This window comes from Serinus canaria, chromosome 4 (assembly GCF_022539315.1).
Source record: "Serinus canaria isolate serCan28SL12 chromosome 4, serCan2020, whole genome shotgun sequence".
In the NCBI taxonomy this organism is placed as follows: Eukaryota; Metazoa; Chordata; class Aves; order Passeriformes; family Fringillidae; genus Serinus; species Serinus canaria.
The window spans coordinates 58,856,652-58,876,498 of NC_066317.1; the positions used below are offsets into that span (position 1 = coordinate 58,856,652).

General features: G+C 39.2%; 1 protein-coding gene across 1 annotated transcript in view; it reads left to right on the forward strand.

Moving 5' to 3' along the window:
* STK32B (serine/threonine kinase 32B) overlaps positions 1 to 19,847 on the forward strand; it is a 156,371-nt gene that overhangs the window by 74,002 nt on the left and 62,522 nt on the right. The window contains exon 4 of the mRNA XM_018924889.3: positions 10,438 to 10,611. Coding sequence (XP_018780434.2) covers positions 10,438 to 10,611 — 174 coding nt within the window. The remainder of the gene's footprint in view (positions 1 to 10,437; positions 10,612 to 19,847) is intronic.

A 19,847-nucleotide genomic window follows, 5' to 3' on the forward strand; every position in this document is an offset into this window, starting at 1 on the left:
ACATTAACCATGTTACCAAAGGTAATCTGGGTAAAACTGGGCCTGAGAAACTCAGTTCTAGTAAGCTGTTGAGCAGCTGCCCATTTGGATTTTTAAGGTTTCTCCTAGATTTGGTGTATGGGTGAGAAACAACAGTAAAAAGAAAAGGTTATTTCATGTATGCTCATGCTGCTTGAAGGATCACTTAAATCACACTGTTATTTTACATTCCTTCCAGAAGAATTGGGTTTTACATGGAAATTGAATTTTGTAAGGAAATTTTTGTATGAAAGAAATTGTCTTTCAATTTAAACTGAAAACAGCTTTCTGTCCTCGTTTAAAATGACAGAGAAACAATAAGCCTAATTTGTTTTGCACTACATTCTTCACATTATTATTCAGTTTTTTGCTTCATCTTTTGGGTTTGGAAAGCTTGCAAAATTACTTGCATGCCAATTAAGAGGGTAAGTCTGAAATGAGCTAGTGAAGATTTGACAAAGTGAGATGTGCTTTGGTCCATCTTGTTTAATTTATCTTAACATTTTAGAAATACCCACAATTAAGAAATAAGGTACATCATACTAAGAGGAATGTCTGAATATGTTTGTAGGCATCTGCAGGTGATTGAAAGCATCACACATCAGTTCCACAGTTTTAAATTAACTATTTTATTGACAAAAATTAAGAGAAGCTGCTTGAGTGAAACCATTTGAGTAGCTGGATTTATTCACCAGGATTATACTGGAGTGGAGGAGATTCTCTGGAAGCTGATTGAAGAGTGTTTGTATATTTTTAACGAAACCAAGATAAGATGAACATTTATTTCAGTAGCAGTGAGAAATTTTCCTTTACAGTGAAGTCAGGAAGAGGGAAGGGATAATAGGAAATTTGTCCAATTCTAGTGAGTAAACCAACCACAGAAGGTGTATGCATGCAAGGAAAGACTGATCTGCCTTTTCTAGGTTCCAGACCAGGAAAATGAAGGGGGTTGTGTAGCTCAGAGGAAAATCTCGTTCATGCCTAAATAAATGAAAAAGAAAAGCATTATTTTAAGCCTCTCAACCCATGCAGGGTGCCAAACACACAGAGATACACATACACAATCAGTGCAGCATCTAAGGTTGCACACAGCAAAAACATACACCTGTTCTTAACTCCAGTATGTGATTTGTTGTTCATTCAATGAATCAAGTGCTGAACATTAAATTTGTTATGATTGAAGGTTGATGATAAGTGCTGCAATTTTGGTGTTTCTTTGCTTCATAAAACTGAAAAAAAAAGGCACAAAATTGTCCCTAAAATATTACAGTGTTTGAAGTTGTGATAGATTACCACAAATAATTCCAACTCTAAAAATAGAGTTGGAATTATTTGTGGCAATCTATCACAAGTTTTATTGCTGAACTTTGGGTTTCAAGAAAACATAAGTCCAGATCTTTTAATAATAGTTATAATAAGATAGTAATAGTTTTCTTTCATTAGCTTCTGTTGTCCCAGCACAATTTTATTGCTCTGTGCTCCAATTATTTGGGTTATTTGATCAGGTGAAATCCTTGTTTAGCAGTTAGCTATTAGCATTGGTAACTAATTTTTTTAAAACCTCCTAAATGAAGAACTATGAACCTCAAATAATGAGGCTGGGAGAAAGAGAGAAGAGAAACAGAGGAAATTTTGTATTGTCTCCAGAGACAAACCTCTGCTCAAATTTTGTTCTTCAATACTCCTTTAACTGGATGTAGTTTAGAAAGCCAGCTAGCTACTGCAATGAAAAGGTTGCAGAATCACAGAATTGTTGAGTTTGGGAGTGACATTTTGAGCTCACCTGATGCAAACCCTCAGCTCAAGCAGAGTCATCTAAGAAAGTTTTCCCACTTGGGATTTTAGTATCTCCTCAAAGGAAGACCCCTGAGCAGCCTGTCAGAACAGTGTTTGACAATCCTCACAGAAGTATTTTCTTGTGCTCACATGAGATTCACGTGTTTTAATTTGTGCTCATTACCTCTTGGCCTGTCACAGAGCACCACAGAGAAGAGTCTGTCTCCCTCTTCTTCATTTTTGCCCATCAACTATTTGTACAGATTGATGAGATCCCACCTAAACCTTCTCTTCTCCAGGGTGAACAGTCTTGGCTCTTCTAATCTTTCCTCCGATTAAAAATGTTCCAGTCCTTTATTCATCTTTGTGGCCTTGCACTTTGCTCTTCATGGTCTGGGGAGCCAAGAATGGGATGCAGTAGTCTAGGTCAGCCTTGGCTTTCCTAACCCTGTCTCTGCAAGATCAGATAAGAGCTCTGTGTTCCTCCTGGATCACCCACCCTTACTTCCACCTCTTGTTCACTTTTTACTCTTTGAGTTCAGTCAGGATGGCCTTGCTCATCCATGCTGGCTTCCTTCTTCTTGTGCTTAATTTTCTACTTATCAGGGTGGACCATGTCGAGCATTGGAACACACTGGTAGAGCAACCATCCCTGGAGGTGTTCAGAAGGCCTGTAGATGTGGGTCTTAAGGACACGGTTTAGTGGCAGGCTTGGCAGTCCTGGGTTAATGGTGGGACTTGATCTTGCAGGTCTTTTCCAATCTAAAGGATTCTGTTATTCCATAGTTTATTAATATACCAAGCTTTGCAAGTTACAGACTGAGATCTTGACCTGCGTCTCAAATGGGGTACAAGTTTCCAGTCCATTATTCCACACCAGCTTTTTCCTCACCCACAAATTTCTCAGGCACCTTTTTTCCCAGGTGAGCAGTTTCCTGTATTGGTAGTGGGGCCCTTGTTTGTGTGAGCAGTTTCCCTGAGTTCATCACACAAGCTGTCTGTTGCCTGCTTTAATTGGAAGTGTTTGAGACAAGCCAGAGACAAGAGAGACTGGTTGGCACTGCAGACATAATTGCTACTGCTGTAGTGCCACGTGCACGTGAAGTGCTATGAATTGGCAGTGATAATAACACAAAGTGATAATGAAGAACGTGGTGAACATTGGCCAAGTCACAGCACATTTCCAACACAGCTGAATGGAGTTTAGAGGCTGCATTCAGATGAGAGTGTCAACAAATCCCAAGTGCCTTCTATATATGGTCTAATTCAAACAAAATAGAGCTCTCATGTATAATTGTGATGTATCTATTTCAAAGACTATAAATAGAACAGAAGATAGGGGGGACTTTTCTTTATTCCACTCAACAAAAGATATGTGAAAGATAAAACACTTGGAAAACAATTGATGAAGAATTGAAGCAGACTTTGGTCTCAGAGAGTAGAACTGAGTGAGGCTGGTGAAAGCTGCCATGCTTTTCATGATATGATAACAGAACAATTAAAATGAGCTTTGAGGACATTGCATCCAAGTCTGCTAAAAATCCCAAACAAATAGACTGAGAAATGAGCCTATTTTGCATTCATTTGCAAGTCTTACTTTATCATTGGTCTAATAATATTTGAGAAAACACAGACTTTATCATGAGACTGTGTCATTAAGTCTACAAGTATATGAGCAAATGAGCCAGAAAAGTAATTAATTTTCTCCTGAAAAACAAATTATGAGAAAACACTTTTAGAGACTAGCTTTTTGCAAAAACAGAGCCCTTAATATGTGGGAATAAAAATGTTTCCAGAGTAATTGATAGCAGTGTGTTTTTTTTCCTCAGTTTGATTGTTCATAGTGTACTAAAAATTCATCCTATTTGTCTGAAATTTTCTAGGCCTTAAACAAGTGTTCATGAAAGTTTCAACTAATGTCACTTATTTTCTCAAAATTTACCTACTGTAGTGGTCTTCCTTGGAATAATTCATCCATCCCTTTTCTACAAGATCTGAGGAAGCACCATGGTTGGGTTGGAGAGCAGAGCAGGGACATGACACTGCTGAGCTGAGGGAGGGAACTAATTACAGCCATTACCCAAAGGTGTGGTGGTGATGACGTGAGGACGGAGAAAAACTCATGTACACTGAAAGGATGAGTGACACAAGTGACACAGGTCAGCGGGAGGAATCCTAACTGGATATAAGCAAAGTGTATCTTCAAGACTAAATGAGTGGCTGGAACATGCTTCCCTGAGAGGCCGTGGAATTCTCATCCTTGGAGAGTTTCAAAACGGCCCTGGATCAGGTTTGAAAACGGCCCTGACCTAGTTTGAAATTAGCCGTGCTTTGAGGAGGTTGGAATTTGGAATTCCTGACATCTGAAGAGCTTTTCCATCCAAAATTATTCTGTGTGTCTGTTTTAGTGTTCAGTGAACACTATTTAATCACAGTGTAAAATGTGACTGTGGGTCGTATGCAAACCCTGGATCCAAGCTCTTTAGTCCCAGCCTAAAAGGAACAGAAAATTGTAAGAACTCTTTTTCATGTAGCAGATGACCACCTACATTTAATCAAATGGTTTCTCTACCATATCATCATGATGAAACACAAACAAAAGACCATATTTTCATAGAATGGTTAGGGTTGGGAGGGACTTTAAGGATCATCTACTTCCAATGGGCAGGGACCCCTCCCACTAGGATCAGGCTGCTCAAAGCCCCATCCAACAGGGCCTTGAACACTTCCATGAATGGGCCATCCTCAGTTTCTCTGGGCAACCTGTTCCAGTGCCTCTGAATAAAGAATTTCTTCCTAACATCAAATCTAGACTTGTCCTAGTTTAAAGCCATTCCCCCTTGACCTATCCCGATGTGCTCTGTTTCTTGTAGGCTCTCTTGAGGTATTGGAAGGCCCCAGCTAGGTCGCCCCAAAGCCTTTTCTTTTCCCGGCTGAACAATCCCAATTCTCTCTGCATTTCCTCACAGAAGAGGGGCTCCATCCTTCTGATCATCTTGGTGGCCTCCTCTGGAGTTGCTCCAGCAGGTCCATGTCCTTCCTGTGCTGGAGGCAGCCCTGCAGGTGGGGTCTCAGGAGAGCAGAGCAGAGGGGCACAATCCCCTCCCTGGCCCTGCTGCCCACACTGCCTTGGATGCAGCCCAGGACAACTTTGGCTTTCTGGGCTGTGAGAGCACATGGCCAGCTCATGTCCAGATGATGAGCAGTTCTTTCCCAGATCAAAGAGGATTTGTGGTCTTCTCAACCTTCTTGAGGGAGAAGATTTTCTTCCTTGTGAGGATAAATACTAAGCTGTCTTTAATTAATAATTCTTGCCTGTATGGGAGCTAATGGTAAATATTTACTGTGCTAATAAGTCTCTTACTATCTTTGTTGAAACAAATTTTAGTTATCTTTCAGCTTAATTTCAGGCTATTTTTTATTTAGGCATTTTTCTTACCGGTTTTAGTTGGTCACTTCAGCACTAATTAGAATTTGAGAACCTAATTCCTTATAGAAGAAATTCCCTGTTCTCAAAAGTTTTCTTAGAGAATATTGAGAGATATTTTCATATCTTTATAAAGAAGTATAAGAAGAATAAAGGAAGTAATCGTCCTTTGTTCTTAACAACATTTGTAGAAATGACTCTTGTCCTTCTGAGCTCAGAAACAGTCATGTTTCCTTTTCTTTCCAACAATGGACATCTATTAAAGACTTTGCAAACACAAATCTCAAATTCCAATAACTAATGTTTACCCATTTTCCAAAATAACAAAGAAATCTATAGAAATGTAAACAAAACAGACTTTATGAAGGAACATTTCAACATTCCTTCAAAATACTTGCTTATTTGTATTTAAAAAGTTAATAAATCTTGAGGCCTCTTGAGGCTTGTCCTTGGCTGGCAGAACACACAAACTTCAACAAAAACATTAATTTGCTTAGCTTGGACACTTCATTTTGTGAAAAATGTAATTCAAAGGTAAGTATTTGCAGTTTGCAGTCATAGTGGGTGTAACAGTTTTCAGCACACCTTCTCAGCCCAGGGCAGTTTGAAATGATTCGATGTTTGACTGATGAAAGTTGCTATTTTTGGCACCTATATTATATTCTATACTTATATCACCTTATATTGAGGGTGCATTTTATTCCACCATACCCATACAAGAGAGCTCGGGACTGTTATTTTTCTGCTCTGTTCTTTGGCAAATGTCAAATTATTCAGGCCTTTAAGTGACCTGTTCTTTTTCAATGCAGCACATCTTGGTTAAAGCTGTTGCTGCTTTACAGTGGGTGAGGAGTGTTCTGTAACATAATTACACAAACTGGACTGGTAAGAAAAAAAAAAGCAAGATAACCACATCAAGAAATGGCATCTACATCTACACTGGGAAAATCCACAGTTACTAGTGGGAGGTTTATGTCATTGAAAAAATTACCATGTTCCTGTAATGTTACCACAGGAAAACTGGAAAAGAATCCTTCTATGATTTTGTAAGAGACACCAAGGATCAATCATTTGTCATATTGAGTGGAAAGCAGAAGTTTTATCTGAATGTATGAACTGTGCAAATCTTGCTTTAACTGATTACCTCAAGATTATGAAGTTAGGTTTAGTCTTAATGATGAAATTTTTCTAATCTGTTTCTAATCTTTAATTTAAGTCATATAGAAAATATCCATCACTATGTCATTTTCCCCAGGTAATTCATATGAAACAAGATATATGAATACTGGGTGCCTCAGCTCAAAGGATTTAAATGAAAAATTACCCTGATTAACTAAAAAGAAGGAATGAAAAGGGGAAAAATTATCTTAATAATTCATCTGTAACTGCTTTTTTGAAGACAGAGTTACAAATAATAAATAAAAACATTATATAAATACAAAAAAATTAGATATTATTAAAATAAATATACAGATATAAATGTGGAAACAGATACAACTTATTCAGAGTACTTTGTTTAAATTTCCATCAAGGACTATGTTCAATAATAGTTTATCTTCTAGTCTGAAAATAATCAAAAATTCAATTCCCTGTTTTCTATGGGCTTTATTATTTTATCTTAATTTGGAGAAAGATGATTATAATACATTCAAACTTTTTTCCAACCAAGTGAAAGCAGAGGCTGGATCTGTATTTAGAACAGTTTCCCTATAACTGGAGAATGGCACTACTTAGGAAACAAACAAGAACTATTATTTCAAGTAATTTACTCTTTCATTTCAAGGAGGATTAAAACATTGTCTTTAGGGTAACTAATAATGTATTATTGGTATTCAATATCAATTGATTAATATTCAACATAAGTCACAATGTTATAATTCATTTGGAAAGTATTTCTCAGCTACCTGGTTAACATAAAAAATCCCAAACCCCTGAGTGTATTTCAAAAATCAATCAACACTTTTCTATGTCATTTCCCTGTGAACAGATAAGAAGCTTACAAAAGTAAAATTACAGTGTTTTCTCAAAAACTAATCTCCACCGGTCTGATTTGCCACCAGCCCCACCCCAACCAGCACCAACATTTTCAAAGATTCCTTTCTCCCATGGCCAATATTTCACTTGTCTATTTCAATTCTTAGACCAATACATCAAAGCTCTTTTTCTCCTAAAATACTGTAATAGAATAAGAAGACAAAGGTAATATTTCATTTCTTATGTAAAGGCAGAATACTGGATTTGTGTGAGGGAGAGAGGCATAGGACTAGATTGCTTGTGACCATGACAAACCAAATTTGTCTAAGCTGGTATGCAAAGTCCTGCTAGTCCTTAAAGCAGGGTAGGAGAAAAATAACACCATTTGTTACCCAGGACCTGGAGAAACTCCTGCTCTGCATTCAGTAGCTTAGAAATTGGCAGCTGCAGGATCTGCTATGGGGAGTTCCTGACAGCTCCAGAGACCTTCTCCTGTTTGCCACGCCCAAGCTGTCCTCTAGGTCAAAGACACACAGTCTCACTAGGGTGAATTTCTTTACCTTCCAGAAAATGCCTTGGAGTGGTCTTAATCACACTGTGGTCTGATCCAGACAGGGAACCACACCCATGAAGGTTTGACCCAACTGGATCAACTGTGTGGGGAAGACAGCACTGCCCATGAGAAGGGGTGTAAGAGTAGCAGAATGATGGGTGTCAGGTGTGATACAATTTAGAGGGGGTGGAAAAACCTGCTGATACCAAACTGTGCCTGTACAGCTTTTGTCTTAGCTGAACCAGCATACACAAGACTTCTGGCAGGGTTATCAGTTACCAGAGACACATATCAGTACAAAAGAAAAATAATAACTCTGAGTGCAAGAACATCAGAGAGGATTTAGGGAGCTTCACAACCTCTGTGTCTTGGTGTACATCCTTCTAAGACCCCTTCCAACCAAAGCCATTCTATGATGATGATTTTACCACTGCTCAATGCTACAAATTCTTCACCTAAAATAACAAGCGTCAAAAAAGAAAAAAAAAATCTTAAATGTAACTACACATTTGCTTCTGCAATTGCTCCAGGCTTAGTAATGCACAATATTTGGAGGAATTTGAATATATTTGAAGTTTTCTGCTTTGTTATCCTGTTTATATGTTTGTGGGTTACAAAATTCTGCCTCTCTAGAGGTGAGCAGACACCATGTGCCACCTACTTTGCCATTTTGCTTCAGAGGTTTCACTCGTTGAGAAGTAAGCTGAATGCAAATAAAATTACTTTCCCCTCCTGGCATTTGGCAGTCACACGGAAATGCAAAAGCAGAGCAGAGTATGAGAGAAAGTCACTTCTCAGAACTGTGTTCAGAAAGAATAACAAGCATTAAATTCAAAATGAACCATCTGTGACAACCCCTAAGCAGTGCCTCATTTCAGTAAGTGCAAGCCTGGGAATGAAAGTGAAACTGTACGTAACTGTCAATTAAAATAATCTAATATAGACTTTTCTGCCTCTGGGGGCAGGGTGTGCACAGATTTTCTGGAAGCCCTCTCTTTTCCATTTTCTTGGCATAAATTTTAAAGTTCAGGAGAACAGAATCACATCTGTAGCCAACATACATTGCAGACCTCATGGGAGGAAAGGTGCTGGAAGAGGCACCATCACTGTGGATCACCTCAGTTCTCCATGTATATCTGGTATAAGATAATATAACTTCACATCAAAATTAATTCTAAAACAATTTATAAGAAAAGAGTGATTTCACATCAGAAATGAGGTATTTACCATTCCCCATTTGGGGAATCTTATACAGTTGCACTTAGAAACTAAATCCAGAGAGTTTCTGTCAGTTCACTCAGACCACAGAAAACCAGAGCAATGGCAGCATAATCAAGGTAAGTAGAAACACATGGAAATTCCTGCTTGCCCAAACACTATATATGTATATATATGCTGTACATTGACTGGCTACACCTTTGGATTTACAGGATTTAAATCACATCAAAATTTGGTCCTCAGAGTGTTCAGCAGGCAGTTCTGGGAAAGGGTCCAGAAGAATTCAGTCAGTAACCATGAAGACTCTGTCATTTTTTAAGATATAGGTTGCTGACTGAAAAGAATATGTATTGTTAAGCAGTAAAATTGCAGTTTTAGTCCTTATTGAATTTGGACCTACACTGCAAGCTGTAAAAAATACTCAGCTAATAGAACATTGTGTATTTTTATTGAATCTGGAAAATACCCCTGAGACAGCAGCTCTCAATGCTGCCAGGATACTTTCCATAAGCACTGAACTAGAGTTGTATGTGTGTAAATACCAAGTGTATTTCAAGGCCTTGCATTTTATTGGTACTACTTTGTAAGCTATTCTGTCACCTGAATGAGTATATGGTTATTTAAGAATGTAAAAATCTTAAAGGTATTTTAAATTCTGTTTTATCAACATTCAGGTGTTAATCCATGTTTAAAATAAGACCGTAGTATGGCAGTAGCTCAAGCTCTGCTTGCCTTCATATTTTGGTTTCAGCTGGAATAAAATTAGTTTTGTTCTTACTAGAACAGTGCTGTGTTTTGGATTTGGGATGAGAATAGTGTTGATCACACTCGGATGTTTTGGCTGCTGCTCAACAGTGCTCACCCTACAAGGACTCTTCAGGGGCTCATGTCTGCCAGTGAGGAGCTGCACAAGGAGCTGGGAGGGAGCACAGCTGGGACAGCTGATCCAAACTGTCCAAAGGGATATTCCACACCATCAAGTATCATGCTCATATAAACTGGGGGATTTGGAAGGGAAGGGCTGATGGCCACCCAGGGACAGACTTGACATCATTCAGGGGGTGGTGAGCACTGGTGTTGTGCATCACTTGTTCTTCTCAGGTTTTCTTTCTCTCTCTCTTTTTCATTGCAATTATTACTGGTTTTATCCTTAGTACTATTTTTACACTTTCCTTATCTCAACCCACAAGCTTTTATTTTTTACTGATTCTCCTCCCCAACTCACTGGGGGAAAGAGGAGTATGGTACTTAGGCTGTCCCTGGGGTCCAAGCACAACACGTAAACATTCAGAGTCCCACCACAACCAAAGCATGTTTGCAGGACTGGACCTCAGCAGTGAGGATGCCTTTCTGTGCAAGCCTTTTGAAGAGATCAGGGGCTTACCAGGATCTTCTTAATGAGAGGCACCCCAAGGCAGGGCTGTGACTGCATCACCCACCCTGAGATCTCAGCTGTAACTCTTTCCCCCAGGTATTCCTTTCAAGATGAAGAGGACATGTTCATGGTGGTTGATCTCTTGCTCGGAGGGGACCTGCGTTACCACTTGCAGCAGAACGTGCACTTCAGTGAAGGAACTGTTAAACTGTACATTTGTGAGCTGGCCCTCTCCTTGGATTATTTGCAGAGATACCACATCATTCACAGGTGAGTGAATTTCATTTGAGGAGTGGGCTGCCTGCTTCTGGCAGAGCAGAAGAACTTTATCATATACCTGATTTTATAGTTCTGTTTGTTTAAAATCCCTATAAAGTTCCCATTGCTTATTCAAGGGTGGAATTTGGGTCTGAAAAGTTTTCTTTTTACATGCTTTCTTTCAGTCCATAGCCATTCAGTAGCCTTGTATCCTTCTCATACTGCCCTTTTCTCCTTCTGATCTCATACTATGATCTACATTTTTTCACTATGGTCTTCAAACACTAAATACAGCCCATAACAGCATCCTGATTGCTTTTAATTTATTCTTAATTCTCCAGGGCCCCGGTGTTACTGAACACAAAAATGTTGTAATCCAGTACCAGAACTTCCCACAACAACATCAGGGAACAATTTTAGAACCTAAAGCTGAGAATAATTTGTTTACTGGCAGCATCTGCATGAAGGTCAGGAGGAAGAGTGGTGGGGAAGTAGGAATACTAATACAAATCAATTGGAACAATGATAGATGCTGCATCCTTTTTGTACTTTTTATATTGCAGCAATCTGTTAGGTTTTCTGCCATACAGAAGAAAAGATATTATTCATTTCAAAAGAGGTGTCAGGAAACAGGGTCTGTTTTCCTTAAACATTTTGGCATTTAACTGAAGCAGCAGGGATAACTCCTATTTTTATGTCAACACAGCAACATGAAATTATAAAATTATGGGCTTGAACCTTTATTTTACTCTTTTTCAGACTAAGTTCAGGGTTATCTTTTCTGATTTAGAGTAGTACGAATGCAAAAATACAGCTTTGTATATACAAAATCTGTATGTGACTTTCAGAGACTAAACTAAACTAAGCTGTGCCATAGATCTCCCAAAGGCCAGTATGAACAAATTCCTTCAAAGACATTAATGGAGAGTTTTCACCCCATCCACTTGCCAGAGCTGCCTCATGATTTTGCAATAAAGATGCAATAAAAAGTATGGTCTGACTTTCAAAGGAGGAATGGCCAGCATGAAATCTATCTGAGCAGAGATGCAGTGGTAGGTGGGTATTTCATGTTACTGAAACTGTGCAAGACAAAATTCCAGTAAACATTGCAACACTTGCTTTGCTTGCAGTTAGAACTCCAAACATAATAAAACTTGCAAATATTGCAAGAAAATTCTTTAGTACACTGTTACTATTTTAGTATATTTCCATGTATTTTGCATAAGTTTTATTTTCTCAGTGAGTATTTTAAAAGTGGAGCTCAGAATTATAACTGACCTTTGTTTCTAATGCCTTAAGGAATGTTCTTGGTGGAAAACAAATTGATGAGATCTTTTATGCAAACAGGCAGGCAAAATATTCATGAGATAATCCAGTTTGCAGTCAAAACTTGTATTTTTGCTAGAACCCTGTAGCTTAAAAATGTATCACAGAAAAGCCTGAGAAAGGTGACAGATGTCTTGAAAGAATGAAGGGCTGGATTGTCATTGTGGTTGTTCATAGCTTTTTGTGACAATGTCTGCTTTGTCATGGTCCCACTATGAAACTGGGCTTGACTCTTTGATCTCTTTTGTATTACTTTATCAAGTGAACACTTGATTTTTTTTTTCCTTTTCCTTTTTTTTTTTTTTTTTCCCCTTGAGTCACAGTGGTTCAACACTTGCTGATTTGCATTGAGGTGGGGGCAGCCTGGCTGACTGGCTGACCAGAGCTGGTTGTTGGCTCCATCTGGGAGCAAGTTCTGGGGTTTGGATTTTGTTTTCACTCTGCACCAAAAGTTTTGACAGAAAGATTGGACAAAATAGCTCTCTCAGCCTGCAGAGAGTGTCACTGACTGGTTAGCTAGGATTGTTGTCTAGGGATCTGCTGCAGGACTCTGCTGTGTTTTGGAAGAGATGTTTATTTTGAAGCTGGCAGTCCTGAGATCCGTGTGTCTATCCTACTTCACTGCTTGCTGCCCAAATAACACAACTGTGGCATAAGCAGTCTTTTGCCTCTCATCTAACACACCCAAGTGATCCACATACCCATAAACATATTATTTAGCCAGGTGAGACCCAGAACATTCTGCCTTTTTTCTCACCACCAGCTGGAACAGCAGTCTGTGGGATGGGTCTTCAGCTGCCCTAAATATCTGTAGCATGTCTGGCATCAAGAGTGCAGCGCTGACTTAATTTGGTTCAGGAGCAGAGCCAGCAGTGATGCATGGTGAGGACACATCTAGTCATTCCTTTATCACTGCAAACACACCATCTCGTTTGGAGACGAAGTCAGTGATCTGCTAGGTGTTTATACCTTGTGGTAGCAGGCCTCAGCAGTATCATTGTTACCAAGTGCTTCCAGTCAGCATTCACATGCTATCCTATATTAGATCTTTCATTTTAAAATGAATGTGTTAGCAGCAAAAAGGGGAAAAAAAAATGTTAGTAAGTCAGAGAGTCATTGAGAGAGCCTCTGAGAGACAACATCTCCTAGATGTTGTCTCGGCTACAAAGAAAGAATAGTCAAATGATTTACCAGACTGAGTTGGTGGATTTTCAAACTGCAACATCGTAAAGAAGTGAATATGTGGGGTGTGAATCAGGAGTTTAATTCCTCCTAATATACTGTTGTGTATGAAATGTGTTCAGCTTTCCACTACTATTGCATCCAGCAACATGACAGAATGGGTTTTTCTAGGCTAACCTGTGTCCCTAGGAGTTTGCTGGAAAAGGAGATGGTGCAGAAGGGGAGAGGGATTCCCAGCATGTATGAATGGATGCAGAAGTGTAGAGATCAGTACCATGCCCACTCCCCTTGGAGCTGCCTTGCAATGCCTCTGTGTTTGTTGATGTGGTTAGTGGTGTGCACTTTGAATGTGGCAATCATTTCAGCAATAGGACTATTGTTAATGCAGGGACAATTAGCCATAAATAGAATAAAACCCACTACTGTTCTGGTGTATTTATGAAACTTGCAATTTTTATTAATCACATCCATGTGTATAAAATCCATATTTGTCATGCATAATTCTCTTATAGTGGATTTATGTATTATGGTACAATAATGAATGCTGCTCTGTGTCTTGCAGCTCTATTGTAAATGTCTGAATTTGCATGGATGTTCATCCAGAATTATAAAAACTTTAAAAAGAAAATATCTAAGTTTCAAGCTATTATTTGAAGGCTATTCTGTGTAAGTTTTTCACTTATACAACAGCTAACTTAATATTGAGATTGCTGGTCACAGGTAAGAGTTACACCAAAAATCTTTATTTTCTCACAGCCTTGCTGTAATTATATTTTATCCACATTTCTCACATGAAAAAATTACTATTTTTAATCTGGATGGGTGGCATTTCTTATAAACCCTTGGATCCCAGGACACCCAGAAAGACTTCTTACAGTATACGTCATCTCAAACATCGTCAAATTTTGGATCAAATCCGGAATTCTGCCATTTCAAGATGGTATGACTAAACACATTCCTTCCAGAACTGGTTGTATAATGCCAGTGAATAATGTATTGGACAAAAGTTTTCTCATCAAAGGCTGAATAAACTTATTTCAGCCATGAGTAACTCAACCTTCTCCTTTCACAAATGTTGCTGTTCATACATTTCAATAAAACCACCTGCCTCCTCACCAAAGCAGGCTGCCTGTTTCCATTCAGCGAGTTCTTCCAGCAGTAGCTCCGGTGTTGTCTCTTCCAGGATGCTCTTGCAGCTACAGCCTTGGCTCAGAGCAGTGCTGGCCCTGCAATGCTGTGGCTGCTGCCCTGGTAACATGCTCATGCTGAAAAAAATCACATTTTCTCTTTCTAAGGGACAAGTGTTAACTGCATTGCCCTCACAACTTTTCATCATCGTCTGGCTCCACTGGTTTTCATGTGCTTAGGGAGGAGGCTGGATGTGGCAGATGTCTGGAATGGAAATTGCAGTAACCTTCCAGCACAATTTCAGGATACTGGACTAGCTCTTTGATCAGTGTGCCCAGGACACTTTTATTTTAGTGGGGTTTATTTAATGCAAAACTGTTCATGTGTGCATGTGTACATATATAAGCATACATATAAATTTTTTTTTGAGCACAATATGGCTGGAATCAGCCTGGCTTGGCAGGTCTGTGCTGTGTGATCACCAGTCTGTTTTCTATTCCTCCAGCTTCTGCTTCCAATGGAGAATAGTACCAGGAGTTATTCCAGCTCTGAGTAACTCAATAGCAGGGCAGGGTGGGCCAAAGCTAATGGAAAATGGTGGCAAATTGAGCATTGCATTTTCCTCTGCAGGGTAAGGTTGTCTTGCTGCTGCCAGCTAAACAAGAGTTACTTTGTGTTCAGAACTGAACCTGTTTGTTCATTATCATTGAGTCTGCCAAGCTGTTTGACAGTCTGGTGGAATAAGACACTACATCTAAATGATTAGACACTTTAAAATGGGCCTTCCCTGTCTCACTTGTGACAACATACAGGAAAAGAACAAACTCTGCTTAAAAGGGTGCCCTTCATAACATTTTCCATTTAGTATTGTAAGCAGTAAATAGTTTTGAAAATTACTTGGAGATGGAAAATTTGCCCCTGGATTTTCACAGGTGTCACAGGCAGAATAGTGCCAACCTGAGATTTAGCTGGATATTCTAAATGAAACACAGTTCCTTATAGATTTCTGCTCATACTAATAGCCTTTTACTCTCTGGCAAGTGTGTGGAGATGGAGAAAAAAACGTAGTAGGGTCTGAAATAAATGAACTAGGGAAAAAATAACCATCATATGGTTATTATGGCTACAGATCATAAGTATCAAAGATCATAGCAGATCAAGAGGCTCGTCCACTGAATTTTCTTAGTTTGTGTTCCCATGTCTCTTCCATGGCATTGTATTCTGTTCTTTAAACAAGTGCTAGCCCACATTATTCAGAGGAAAAATTACAGGAACTGAGCATTGAGCTACATAAGAGAAGTAAATCAGAAAACATACCAAAACCAGTCAGAAAAGAAGCACCATGCAAACCATAAAGCCCTGAACACCTGCTGAATGCTTATGAGCTAGCAAAGATGAAAAAAGAAAGTGATTCATAAATTCTAGGCACAAAGGGTATTTAAATTTCAGTCATGCACTTAACAAAGAATTTGATACCACAAGACACAAATACACAGAGAACAAGCCTTTTAAGTTCTGAACAGAGTTCCCTCCCTACAAGAACAAATTAATTTTACTTCTGTTTAGCTACAGAAAAAGTTATTTGGTATACCAGATAAGATACTGCTAATAAACAAAGCTGGTTTGGAAATACAGAAAATTCCATACACAGAGTATATAAATTACAAATAAAGTAAAACAGGCTGTATTGGGAAGGAGACACAGGGAACACTCTGAGATGGATGATGTCCCATCAGGTGCTCCAGTTCCTGCCACTGGCAGAGACAGAATCTTTTATTGTGGGCCTGATGGCCTCTTCCTTCCTCACTGAGGTGAAAACCAGAAGGTGCCCATCACTCCCTCACTCCTTCAATGCCCCATGGCTGAGACACACTCACTGAAGACAGCAGGGAATTGCTTTTCCCTTCCAGTTTTCAAGTGAGCTGATGAAGTCACCTCTTGTCCCTAATTTCATCTTCCCTCTCTCATTATGGTAACATTGTAGGAATGTGCTTCTATAAAATCTTTTGTTTAGCCAAGGAAAACTCATTTCACAAGCCCTGGATAATTTAGAATTTACATGTCTGGTCAATGGTAGGAGATGGAACATGTGACCTATGGACTGAGCCTGGCTGACCATCTTGCATTAGGACTAGATAACAATATAACAAAATAGACATAGATAAATATAACAAAACTAGTGGCTAAAGATAAACTTAATCAAGGCCATCTTAAGTGTGTGTTTGTGGCATACAGAGCACAATAGTTGGTTTTCTTATTGATTGCTTCTCTGTTTAAAATCAGACACCCAGGCACGGGTAGATATGATCTAGACATGTGTAAGTCCAGGATGCCCTAGTGATGGCATTGTGATTTTAGAGATTTCTCATGGTTTTTTAATTGGTTGCAGCTAAATGACAATGAAGTGGAGGAGGATTCAGGGAAACCTTTAAATCAGTATTAAAAAAACTATGATTTAGATAACATTGTTTGAAATCTTTCTAGAAGAATTAATAACTCTTTCTTCTAAATTCGTCATACATTCCTTTGTGTCTAGATCATATCAACACTTGTCTGGGTCTCTGTTTTTAAAAAGAGAAGCAATCAATAAGAAAATCAACTAATGTGCTGTGTTCACCACAAACACAAACATTGGTTGCACCCCCATGTAGATCAGCTGCCATTACCTGTCTGTATTCCTGATTTTCCCTTCCTGGTTTTCTCCAATAATCCCTTTACATAAACTTTTAGGAAAATAAGGCTTTAGGGCTCATGATATGTATTAAAATGCTACAAATCTCTCATCTCGATAATTTAGCATCCTATTGATGGATAATAAAATTTAATGCTTTCCTTCCTTCCTTCCTTCCTTCCTTCCGCCACTTCCTTCCTTCCTTCCGCCACTTCCTTCCTTCCTTCATTCGTCCTCCTCCTCTCTTCCTTCCTCCTTCCTTCCTTCCTTCCGTCTTCCTTCCTGTCCATCCTTCCTTCTCTTCCTTCCTTCTCGTCCTTCCTTCCTTCCGCACTTCCTTCCTTGCACTATCCTTACCATTTCCTGACCTTCCTTCCTTCCTACTTCCTTCCTTCCTTCCGCTTCCTCCTTCCTTCCGTCCTCTTCCTTCCTTCCTCTCTCTTCTCGTTCCTTCCTTCCTTCCGTCCTTCCTTCCTTCCTCTCCTCCTTCTTCCTTCCGTCCTTCCTCCTTCCTCTCCTTCCTTCCTTCCTCCTTCCTCCCTTCTCCTTCCTTCCGTCCTTCCTCCTTCCTCCTTCCTTCCTTCCTCTCGCACTTCCTCCTCCTTCCTTCCTCCTCCTTCTCCGCTCACTTCCTCGTCCTTCCTCCGCTCACTTCCTTCCGCCACTTCCTTCCTTCCTTCCTTCCGCCACTTCTTTCCGCCACTTCCTTCCTTCTGCCACTTCCTTCCTTCCCCCACTTCTCAGTATTGAAATTTCAGTCATGAATCATTTTTAGACATTGGGACACTGAAGCAGAAGATGCTGAAAGAATTAAAGCAGAGCTGTATATTCAAGATTATCTCAGATCTCCACCCACAAATCTGATCTGGTTAATGTCAGTTTTCTGCTTGAGCATATGGCTAGTTTCTTTGTGGCCAATTATAAGAGATATCTTTCTTTCACAGAAATCCATTAAAAACTTGTTGGTGTTGCTTTAAAGCTTCAAGTGATTTTGGTATGGATGTCTGTTGATTTATGCCAGCTAAGACCACCATATTAATAGCATGTTGATACTGTTATGCTAAATATAATAATCAAGAGTATGAATAAATACATGCAAATAATTTTTATTAAGTAATTAAAATGATTAGGCACCCTTTCTACAGAGGCATAATGGTATCCACTGTCTCATATGGCACTGCCTGGCTTACCCTGGCCTTTTGGCCTTCCACCTCCTACCCCAACCCCTCCATGCATCTGAAAGTGGATGAAAGGCTGATCCAGAGAGGTCAAATGAGCAATGATGTGAAGAGAAGAACTAACAGAGAAGAGAACAAGAGCTAGCCATATGTGATACAACATTAATCCCTTTTCCCCCAAAGCTTTAGTGTCAGTATTATAAGTACTCTGATATCTTTGTATCTTGGAAATTTCACACCACCATGACTCTGAGCAGGCATATTCTGAAATGGCAGATTTGCAGGCAGTGTGCTTGAATCATTTTGTTTGCAGTCAGTGAAGAAATTTAAAATCTTTGATTAAAGTATGTAGATGGAAAAGGGAATATGGAAAAAAGCTGTAAAATTCATGCTAAGCAAAGTATGAACCATGAGCAACATATGGGCAATTGTTTCTCCTGTTTCTGCTTCAGTGGTGGCAACATATTTTTCAGTTTGGATGAGCAACATGTACATAAAGTATTCTCTCATTCCCTTGGAGATTTCCTTACAATGTAAGTTTTTCTAATATATGGCAAAATAAAAAAGGCTTAAGAAAAAAGTGCACTTTTACTTGATTTCTTCATGCCTGCAATAGTCTTCTGTATCTCAGCTGTTGAGTGAACTGTTCATTGTATGGCAGAAGATATTTCATTAATGAATATTAAAATTGGAGCTTCCTTCAAGCCTTGGAAATGCATTCAGAAGTTTTCAGTATGGCTTTGATATTTCAGGTGAGATGTGCTCTCCTTTGTACAACTTTTGACTCCACAGATATACTGAGAGAAGTGAAAGAGTGAGAGTTGTAATTGTGATCATCTGACAGTTTCTCCTTTAAAAATCAATTATCTTGTGAGCAGGGACTGCAATTAAGATACAAATTGCCATCAGTTTTGTTATGCTGAAGTTGCCTTTTCAATTTTTTCCCCTTGCATTTTTTCTCTCTACCCCTCCTTGGATGCTCCCCCTGACACTCCCTCAAGGTTATTTTCAAACATTCCTATATTCTCTGTAAAATCCTGTCCCAGCTCCCCTGGATGGGTTTTAGAGAGGAGAAAGCACAGCAGCTCAAAGCTTTGATGTTCTATGACAGACAGTGCTACTGATGAGCCCCTGCTTCTCCCAACATGTGCATACACAGCTTACATTTATCCCAGGGAAATTTCCCAGGATAATGCAGTGTGGATAACTGTGCTTTCCTGCAGCAGAGGAGAACAAGGCAAACCTGCAATTCAGCAGCTGTGGTCCTCTTGCACATGAAGAAATACTGTCAGTGGGGAAAGACATTAAAATACTAGGTCAAACTGGGACCTTGCAAGGTGGGAACAGCACTTGGTAGGCAGTGCACATCCAATAAACCAAAATTTATTAAATTGGGTTCAGATTAATTGGGTCATTCTTTATAGTGATGATCAAAATCATCTCTACGATCTGACTAATAATAATGAGAAATAGCCTCTATCCAGTGGCTACCCAATTTAATTCAGGCATTTAGCTCTTCATTTTGTTATAAATGTGAAACTTTTGTAGTGTTCTGAATGCAGAGGAGTTCCTCTCTAGCTCAAGAAAAACACAATATAAAACCAGAGCATCTCTCTTTTTTGGCCTTTCAGAGTGGCTATTCTGTGTCTGATTCCATTAGAGTCTCAAATTTTATTTCAGTGATATTCTTAGTGTACATGTCACAATTTTTAAGGTTTGGAGTTTCAGTTTTGGACACAGATGCATTAGAAGATAAATGTGAG